This window comes from Numida meleagris, chromosome 27, assembly GCF_002078875.1.
Source record: "Numida meleagris isolate 19003 breed g44 Domestic line chromosome 27, NumMel1.0, whole genome shotgun sequence".
NCBI classification, from domain to species: Eukaryota; Metazoa; Chordata; class Aves; order Galliformes; family Numididae; genus Numida; species Numida meleagris.
In genome coordinates, this window is record NC_034435.1 from 682,845 (window position 1) to 693,148 (window position 10,304).

The window sequence follows — 10,304 nt, forward strand, 5'->3', positions numbered from 1 at the left end:
GTCTTAGAGTAAGTCAAGAAAAAGAGCATGTGACACAGCTCCTCTCTGTTTCAGGTCCCAGTGATGAGCGTGATGGGCAGAACACCGGCAGCACATAGCAGACGTGAGCCCCCTGCTTGCAAGGCTGCTACGAACACCATCTTGCAGGCGTCTCTCTGGACCCCCCAGGCCAGCTCTTGTTTCAGGCAGTGTTGAAGGCTCCAGGACTTAAGAACTGTGCATCCCCGTTCGGTTGGTTTGGTTTTTCGGTCTGGATCAGTAGATTCCACACACACACAGAACAGCAGACTTGGAAACTACCTGAATGTGGTTTGGGACGTGAGAAAGCTCATCATATTGATGAGCCAAGAAAAAAAAAACCAAACACTTCCCCTCTTCCTTGTAATTGAGATGGCACATTACAGCTTGTCACGGCTTTTCATTGGGACCTTGTGACCGTTTCTTCAGTAGTTCATGTTTTGCAGGCCTCCGAGATGGAACTTTCCACCGTGGTTCCAACAGGAATTTGGCTTTTTTTAACCCCAGTTTCTCCCATCAGTCTCTGCCACCCCCAGGGAGGCCGCATCCCTGTGCCCATGGACTGCCCTCCTGGCTTTGTGCTCCTTTGGGACTGCAGATGGGGCAGCTGATGTATGTTGAATCCCGAGGTAGGTGGTGGGCAGTGCCGTTCCCTGCCCTGTAAACAGAGAAACAACGCATTGGGATTCACCAGAGAAGCTTTTCTTTTTTTTTTAACGTTGTTAATAAGAGACTCCAAAGTCCGCAGGACGTTTTGCTAACTCTTCTTTCTTCCCATTTCATCATTATTTGGGGGGTTTATATTGTGGTGATAACGTTTATTTTTTATTTTAGTTTTTTTCAATAAGATGCTCTTGTGTGTTGAGAAAGTGAAACCATTGTTTTGTACTGTTCTTTTCTGTTACTATTTAAGGGAGAGCTAAGCCACTCTATATAATAGATGTTGCATACAGGTTTTCTTAGCAAATTCTGTTTCCGTGGCTGCAAAGAAGCGTAGGGAGGCATACAGGTGGCACCTTCAGGAAGGTGGGTGAGCAGACAGCTGTTAGCCCTCTGCAGAATGAATGAGGCTCATGTGATGAGCTTGCTCAGCCATTAAAACGAACCCATTGCAAAGCAGCTCTCATTTAATGGCTTGATTCAACAAGCCATGGAAGCACTTGCCTGACTGAACTACACGTGAACCATCTTACTGAGGTCAACGCAACTATTCCTGCTTCGAGCCGAGTACGTTTTTAATGATCTTGCTGAATTAACAGCCTTAATAGAAAATTAACTTTTAACCCCTCCTCCCTCTCCTGTTTCCTGAAGTCTTGCAGCATGAAGAAAAAGGTGACATTGCCAGCTTTGAGCAGTTTGGGCTGAAGGATGTTGTGTTCTGTTCCACCCCAATAAAAGCCAGAATGTGTTTCCCTGTGTGTAATTCCAAGGTGTTCCTGCTGTAAGCAGAACTCGCATGTGGTCAGGGTGCTTCCTAACCCTGGGCTGAAAGTTGGGTGGCCTTTCTTCTCCTAGGAGTGTAGGAAATAGTTGCTTTCCTGTCTCCAAATACATTGCAGATTTAGGAATGGGCCGAGTGTCTCTCCAATCCTTACCTTAGAGATGCCCATTGCCCTTGTTGGTCATGCAAGATGTCATTAAACTGACTTCTCACTGTGTGTTGCTTTTCCCCTTGTTCTTTGGTCTCATAAGGGGTTGTGGGGCAGTTAAAGGACACCAATGGGAGGGTTATAGGGGTGCTATGGGGCACACCCCTACACCTGGAGAGGAGCTGACATTCCCCCATGTGGAGTTGGTGCTGAAACTGCTGCTCATCCTGGGACCCTGTAGCCATCCTACTAAGCCCCATGGCCCCATAACAGAGCACCTAGCACCCCACAGGACCTGCACACCACAGCTTCCAGGTGTGTAGTGCTGAGCTGGAGAAGGTAAGGTGGGGTACAGGTGCTACTTGGTGGGGACAGAAGGTGCAGATCCCCAGCTGCACCGTGGTGTGGTTGTAGAGGATCTGGGACATAATGTGGGTATGGGGGACTAGGGGGGGGTCCCATAAATAGCAGCAGTTTCATCACCAGCTCTGTGTGGGGGAACATCAGCTCTTCCTAGGTGTGGGTCTGCCCAATAGCAGCTCCAGAGCCACCCTGTAGCACCCCTGTGATGGCCCCATCACTGCCCACATCCCATGATCAGCAGCAGTTCCACCACCAGCTGGAGATGTGGGTCTGCTATGTTGGTGCCCCATAGTGCCCCTATAACCCTCCTGTTGGTGCCCTTTAACTGCCCCATAACTCCTTATGGCTTCACGTAACTCAGCACTTCTTCCCCCCAAGTGCTTGCGGGGTGACAGCTACCATTATGGGGGTACACAGTGCCCCATAGCTGCCCCAGAACCAGAAGGTGCTTGCTCCAGAAGTCCCCTGAAGCTGCCCTATAACTTCCCCTGTGGCCCAGGCCCCATAGCAGTGATCCTATGGTGCCCACCCCATGGCTTCTTTGGGGCAGCTGTGGGGTGCTATGGGGCCAACCCACACCTAGGAGATGTTGCTTTACCCCACACACAGCTGGTTGTATGGCCACAGGGGGGTCAGGATGTGGGGTTTTGGGTCACATGGATGTCAGGCGGGGTCACAGGCTTAAGTGGGGTTATGGGGTCACACAGCTTCGTGGGTCACATGGGGTTTTATGGTCAGAGTGACACGGGGCAGGGGTCACAGGGTGATGTGGGCTTATGGATCATGTGGAATCATGGGGGTCACGTGGGGTTGGAAGGGGTTATGGGGACATCTTGGGTAATGGGTTGTGTGGGGTTATGGATCAGGGCCCCACCTTTGGGCCACAGGAACCCCATCTCCTCCTAGGAAGAAATCAATAAATGCGCTCCAACACCCACCCCTATGTCCCTCATTTTTACCCCAATCCAGTCCCCAGATCTCCCAAGCCCCTCAAGTCCCACCATTACCTCACACATTGCATTCTCCTGTGTGGTGTTCCGATTCTGCAGGCTCTGTCCCCGCATCCTCCCATGTTACTGTGCCCCTGTGTCCCCAACACCCACCATGTCTCTGCCCTGCACCTTCTGCTCTACATTGTTCTACAGCACTGTGAGGTTGTACATGATGTGGGGGGAGAGTGGGGTCAGGAGGGGCTCCAAGTGGGCTCCAGGGGGTCCTGGAAGGGCTATGGGGGTCCTGTCAGGGACGATGGGGGTCTGTGAGATCCTAGGGGGGCCCCATAGGGGGATAAGAGGGTCCTAAGGAAGAAATGTGGGGGTCTGTGGGATACAGGGTGCTGTTGAGGACTGTGGTGCTCTTTGTTTTCCCTATGTGCGTGTGCAGGCTTCTCAGCTTGTCCCTGCGTTCCGCAGCGATATTTGGGACTGAAGGGGCATTTGCACGGCGTCCCATGTGGGGATGAGCCAACTGGGGAAGGAGCCAATATACTCCATACAGAGAGTTGGGAACCTCCCTCTTCTGTTCAATGCAAAGCCAGGGAGCCTTCCTCTTATCTGACAGCCTACAAGGCTGTGCATTAAGGGACTGAACAGGCTGTAACTTGCATCAGCTGTGTGTTCCTTTGCTCTTTTGCCTTGTTAAAGCCAAACAGCTTTTGTTCCACCGTCAGTCCCATCACGGTGACTTCTGCCGACCTCGAGCTGTTTTTCCCCAGTTTGGCAAGCTTCCGTTTCTTGTCAGGCCACAACAAGCAACTTCCAAAGCAATATATATGAAGTCTGAGCACAAAGCCCTTGTACCTGGTGGGTGCAAAGATAAAGGTCGTTATTGTGACTCCAGTGCTTCTTGTGAAGCAGAAGTAAGAGAAAACAAGGCTACTCGCACACCAGGCAAAGTTGAAATGGGAAGCTTTAGAACTATCACTCACTGATTCCCTCTGCTGAATGAATACATTGGTCCTTAAACTAATATGCTGGGCCCTGGGCAGCCTGGGCTGTCTTAATCCTGGGGACTGTAAGAGAAGGCAAGGAGGACGTCTGATCTCTCCCTTCCTGCTCCGTGCATTCTGTTGGAAATCACTGGTGCAAAGTCGAAAAGCAGCCCCCGGGTCCTGCCTCTGCTGCTGCCTCCAGCTCTTCTGCTGCAAGATGAAGAGAAACGTTGGAATTTGGCTCCTCGGATGACCAATATTGCCAATATTGCCAAACCTGGAGCCTGGGGGACTCACAGATGGTCAGCGTCAGTCAACAGCTTCAGACAAAAATCAAGCAATCATTTCAGACATATAAGAATATTTGGGGTAGGACAGTTCTTAGAATCAAAACGCTCGGACTGTATATTATAAATTGATTTGACAAAGAAGTTCTGCTTAGACATGGCTAAGGTTGAAGAAGGTGACTTGTTTTCGGACAAATAAATGTAGGACTACCTAAGCTGGGGGTGGGTGAGGGTTTGAAAAAAGAATTACAGCTAGCAAGTTGGGGGAGGCGATTCTCCCCCTCTGCTCCTCTCTTGTGAGATTCCACCCATGCTCCGCTCCAAGGCCTCCAGCACAGAAAGGATGTGGACGTGTTGGGAAGAGCCCCCGAGTACACAGAACGGAGACGCAGTGCAAAACCATCCAAGTCAACATCTGCCCTTGCAGCTTTTGTGTGACCTGACCTCTGAAGTGCTCTGTGGTGACCTATGGGCCAGGGAGGCAGAGACAGCTTGGCTGTAGGAAGTGAAAGCAGGAAGAGCTGCAGAAGCCAGCTCCTTCCTCTGCCTCTAATCTCCTTGCCTGCTCTGTGCTGTGCCTTCTCCTGGCAACGTTAACGCTGCCTTGCAGTCCAGCAGAGCCATCCCCTTCTTTCCTGGAAAGCCAGAAGGCAAGGAGCCCTCTTTGATACCAGCAACCAGCTGAGGTCATGAGCACAATCCAGCTCTCCCAGGTACACCAAGCAGACTGCCGTCCCCAGGTGGAGGGCTGAAACCCAGGAGAGCTGCAAAGGAGCTGCTTTGGGGTACATCTCTGTGCGAGGGACACGTGTCCCAGGGTTGGAAGTGATGCAGCCGTTGGGTGAGATGCATGGGCTGCTCCTGTGTGCAACCCTCACCCCTTTACGGTGCAGAAGCAGGAAATTACAGAGCTGGTCTGCACTTGGATGGAGACTTCTGAAAGGAGCCGTGATGTGGCAGCACCATTAAAGTGGGAGGCGGTGCCGAAGCACAGCAGATGAGCTTGGCTTCTCCAAAAACCACAGTTTCCCTCCCAGCAGCTGTGGGTGCTGATACAGTGCCTGTGCAGCATCTGCTGCCAGAAGGGAGGCAAAGCAGCAGGAGAGCGGACACTGAGGAGTCATGGTGAGTGCCAGGGGAGCAGTGGCCCTTGGGGTCTGGGTGCTCAGGGTCTGGGTTCTCAGGGTCCGGGTGCTCAGGTTCCAGGTGCTTGGGTCAACAATATGGCCAGGGCTGCAGCCACGGGCACCCACAGCTCAGCTCTCCCCACAGGCCATGTGGTTCCCTGCTCTGCTCCCGCTGATCCTTGCAGCCCTGCAGCCCGCAGCCAGTTCCACGGACCCGCCGCCCTGCCCGTGGGAGATGAACAAGGTGAAGGACATCGTGGAGGTGAACTGCACCGGGCAGAATCTCAGCGCGGTGCCCGCCGGCCTGCCCAAAGACACGGGCATCCTGCTGCTCAACGCCAACAGCCTGCTGTCCGTCTCCACCGCCGCCTTCCAGCCGCTGCCCGCCCTGCAGGACCTCGACCTGTCCGACAACGGCCTGCGGGCCGTGGACACCGAGACCCCGCTGCTGAGCCTGAAGGAGCTGCTGCTGTCCCGCAACGCGCTGGAGGCTCTGCCCGCCCTGCGGGGCCTGCCCGCGCTCACCCGCCTGGCCCTGGCTCACAACAAGCTGCAGGCTCTGGCCCCCGCGGCCTTCCGTGCCGTGCCGCAGCTGCAGGACCTGGACCTGCGGGGGAACGGGCTGCGGACGCTCCCTGAGGACGCCTTCGCCGAGCTGCGGGCGCTCAAGGACTTGGATCTGTCGGACAACGCCTTGGAGGAGCTCCCCGGCGGGCTGCTGCGGGACCTGGAGGCGCTGGAGACGCTGTGGCTGTCGGGGAACCGGCTCCGTGCCCTGCCCTCCGGCTTCTTCCCCGAGGGGCACCTCTTTGCCTACGTCTTCCTCACCGAGAACCCCTGGCACTGCGACTGCGGCCTGGTCTACCTGCGCTCGTGGATCCTGAGGAACGAGTGGAGCGTCTATGAGCCTGAGCGTGGGCTGGGGAAGACGAAGGTGGAGGTGGCCCCGGAGAAGGTGCTGTGCCACAGCCCCCCCGAGCACCAGCAGAAGCCCATCATCCGCTTCAAGCCCAACTGTGGCCACATGGGGGATGAAGATGAGGAAGAGTATGAGTACACTGATGAGGAAGGGAGCCCTGAAAACCCTCTCGTGACCTCCTTGCCCCCTACGTATCCACCCAGCTCTGAAGAGCTCACCCCCACCCCACGCGTTCTTACTCAGCCTCCTCTCACATCCGTCCGTCCTTCCCTTAGAATCCCCATTGGCCCCAGCCTTGCCCCAAGTGCTTCCCTTGCCACCCTCGCAAGCACCACAGCTGCCAGCACTACCCCTCCTGCATCCACCTCCTTAACCCCCCCCAGCACTGTGCAGCCCCCGCAGCCCCCCAGCACTACCCCTGTTCACACTACTCCTCCCAGCTCCCCGGACAGCCCCACCAGCTCTCTGCCAGCTGCTACCAGCGCTTCCAGCACCAGCAGCCATCCACTGAGCACCCTCACCACCCGCGCTGCCACCAGCCCTCTCACAATCTCCACTGGAGCATTTTCCACCAGTCCCTCAGCGCTGCCTTCCCCCACCATGCCAGAGATCACTTCAGCCACCACATCTTCACCTTCTTCTCTGACGTCATCCACGCTGGTTGTCCCCAACACCACGCTTTCCACTCACACCCCTACGCTGTCTGCTCCCCTGGACACCACGCACTTTCCCCACCCATCTCCTCTGCTCCCATCTCCCCTGCTCTGCCCGTGCTCCTCTCCAGCACAGACTCCATCCTTGCTGCCCTCACGGGTGGGTGCGAAGGGTCCTCGGTGGGGGCACTGGGAGCTGAGCCACTGCTGCCTCCTGCGCTGGTTGCTGTACCTGGCCTGCCTGGCTCTGCTGCTCCTGTCTGTGCTGCCTTTAGCTTGCTGCCTGGTGTGGATGTGTCTGGCATGGAAGCACAACTCACTGCAGATCCAAGAGGTGCAGCATCCACTGCTGAGGTGGAGGAATTCAACAGAAAGTCATACTACGCAGCTCAGCATCTTCCGAAGCCCCCAACAACGCTCCACGTTCTGTACCATCAAGGAAGTAGAGCTGCGCCCTGAAGTCGCCACATCCTACACTTACTGCACAGTTAAAGACCTGGGGGTGCAGCACAGCGCTCCTGCAAAGTCATTCTGCACCACGAAGCAGCTGTGGATCCGCCACAGTCCTCGGAATGCATCATCCGATCCTTTCTCTGCAGAGCTGACGGCCACAAAATTCAGCTCGCTGCGGAGCCCTTCTGCTTACAGCCTGGACAGGGGGGTCCGGGCCATCGGTGCTGTCAGGGTGAAATACGCTGGCAACACCTTGTAAATGCTCCTGCACCTTCAGAGGTGGGAATGGGGGTCACAGCTCTGGCTCACTTTTCCCTGCTGCACCACAGGAAGATCTGCTCTCTGCAGAAAGGGAAGGCATCCAGCTCCTTTCCCTAGCACTGCTCTCACTCATTGTTGCTGCTAGATCTGAAATGATTTCTGGGCTGCTTGGCCCAGAAGGTACCCCCAGGGGTAGGGGGTTGTCCTAAACCAGAGCTTGGGACTGAAATGCCAGATTTTGGGGTCAGTGTGGGAAAGCAGATCTTGCTTTGTACGCTACATGCTAACTGCTTTGCTCGAATGACACACGCAGAGATGCATCGTGCTTTCAACTCAGTGTCGGGTCATTAATCCCAAAATAAATATTCTCTTTGCCCGAATTCCATACTGGGGCTAATTTTATTTCACTCAACCTCTGGTAGTGCTGGCAGAGTCCAGCGAATGGCAAATTCATTTTCAATACTTGGAGCTGCAGAGAACAGAGGAAATGTCCACTCATACCCAGCTTCCTGATGCAGAGAAGAAGAAGAGCTGGAGGAATTTAGATAGGAAGCACCACATCAGCTTTGGTTTTTGCCCCAAACATTTCATCCTTGGAGAGACCTCAGTGCAGCCACACAGAACCCAGTGAAGAGCAACTCATTTTCTCCACATCTCTTGGGATTTTTTGGAACCACTGGGATTTGGAACTTGGGACCACTGGATTTTTTGGAACCCCTTGGAACTTAGGATTTTCCCAGAACCATTTTGAGTTCTCCTAAAATGCAGCAGGGAGCAACTTCTTTGCAGGTCCCCAATTCTGCCTCAGCACCTCGGTGCCATTCCTCACTGTTTCCAGGCATTTTAGGGCCATTTCAAGGTGCTGAGAGCTCTTTCTATTTTTGGCTCTCGGGACAATACGCAGAGTGCCTTTGTTACTCCCTCTCTTCTGAGGTGCACACAGTGAAGGTTGTGATTTGATGGTGATGGAGCCCAGCTGTAAAACGCTCTCCTTGTCTGCAGGGAAAGAGCCTGGCTGGGAGGGGAGGTCGTGCTGCTGCAGTGAAACTCAGGAGGGGATGCATCTGTCTGGGAAGTAGAGAAAACCCAAGGGGAATGATGAGGAGGGGCTGTTTTCTGGTTGTGGAGTTGGTCATCACTGCAGACCGCTGCAGTTGGAGGTATTTCACCGCCCTCAGAAGGGTCCACAAGTAGCAGTGCTTATTTTGTTCCCAGTGAAAGCCACGTCGCACCGACAATGTCTCCAGCTCTGGCGTGGAACAAGGAAAAGCCCCATTCATTTCCATCCATGCCATACATCTCCTAGAGCATTAACTTTGTTCAAGAGATGCTCCAGTGTAAACCACTGCTTTCTGTGTCCTCAGAGTAAGAGGCCAAGAACAATCTCTGTACAAGAGATGGAACAGGTGCAGAGGAGATGCAATGGGACCGCATGGCCACCAGCCCTCATCCTCAGCATCACCAAACATGGCCCAAGTGGCCTTGAGCACTGCACTGGGGCAGCAGAAGTCTCCTTTCTTTCCATGCACCAGGACACCATGTGCGGTGCCTCAACAAAATCCTCGCATGGGTAAAGTATGAGCACAAAGAGAGTCCCTGGGGACTCTAACGCCCTGTTTTCAGCAGTGATGGGTGGAAATGCTGGTCACTGCACAGCAGTGCATGCTCAGCATAATCCCTGGGGCTGCTTTGATGGGGACAGCTGGGCCGGTGTGGGGCGGCTGCCCTCCCCCTGTCCTCACTGCCCACCCGAGTGCTTAGGGAAAGGTCAGAGAGGAGGGAACCGCCGCCATCCTCACGAGCACTGTGGTCCCTTGTCAGCTGCTGAAAGCTGTGCTAATAGGCACCAAGGGATGGGGCCTCGTGATGCGGACAGCTGCAATGCCTATGTTTAGGGGAGACTTGCTGAGGAGGTCACTGAGAGCAGCAGAGAGGAGCGGTTACGGACCCCACGGCGGGAGGGGAGAGGAGGGGGCTGGGAGGGGGAGAGGCAGAGGAGATGCTCCTGTTTCTCCCCATCCAACTCTATTTCGATCGACAATAGATGGAATCAGTTTTCCCCAAGTTGAGTCTGTTTGCTCGTGGTGGTGTTTTATACGTGACCTCCAGTGAGACTGACAGGGAAAGGACAACACAGTCCACAAACAAGGAAGAAGGTGAATGGGTACGGATGGGTTAAGAGATCACTAAGGCTAAGAACAAGTTAAATTCATCCAACTGGGAACCTTGTGTGTATTAAAAAAGTGTACCAGAATAGATTTCTTAGCCAACACCTGCACTGAAGGAATTGGAGACTTTGCTGGGGAGCCGAAGAATGGGACATCATAGGCTGACCCTTGAGCACCAGCCGCTTGGAAAGGCCCAACAAATATGTGAAGATTAAGAAGTTAAACCATTAAATCTAGATCCAGGTACTGTGCAGTACATTTCAGCAGGCAAATGAAGTAATAGATCAGACTACAAGGTCAATATTACCCACAGAACAGGTGAAAATACCAGTGACAGTAATAACCTCTCTCATCTTGGTTGCCACCAGTAACATCTTCTGGGCATTGCCTCCAGGAGGGTCAGGATTATTGCTGTGCTAAGAATATCAGGGCGTGTAATCTAAAAGATCCTTCAGACCCATTTCAGATCTGATTGCAGCAGGCAACTGATGGATCTGGGTGGTGAACAAGGGCACAGGTAAACACAGAGCTGTAAA

The 10,304-nt window shown here is 53.9% G+C and overlaps 2 protein-coding genes across 6 annotated transcripts in view; both read left to right on the forward strand.

Annotated features, from left to right (window-relative positions):
• Positions 1 to 1,441, forward strand: part of RANBP3 (RAN binding protein 3) — a 39,750-nt gene extending 38,309 nt beyond the window's left edge. For all 5 annotated transcript variants that reach the window (XM_021378552.1, XM_021378553.1, XM_021378555.1 and 2 more), the window contains one exon: positions 55 to 1,441. In XM_021378552.1, coding sequence (XP_021234227.1) covers positions 55 to 98 — 44 coding nt within the window. In that variant the 3' untranslated portion in view covers positions 99 to 1,441. The remainder of the gene's footprint in view (positions 1 to 54) is intronic.
• LOC110388850 (platelet glycoprotein Ib alpha chain-like) lies at positions 3,190 to 8,000 on the forward strand. The gene is made up of 2 exons (XM_021378551.1): positions 3,190 to 5,312; positions 5,460 to 8,000. The coding sequence occupies exons 1-2, from the start codon at positions 5,310 to 5,312 to the stop codon at positions 7,596 to 7,598; spliced, it is 2,142 nt and encodes a 713-aa protein (XP_021234226.1). The 5' UTR covers positions 3,190 to 5,309; the 3' UTR covers positions 7,599 to 8,000.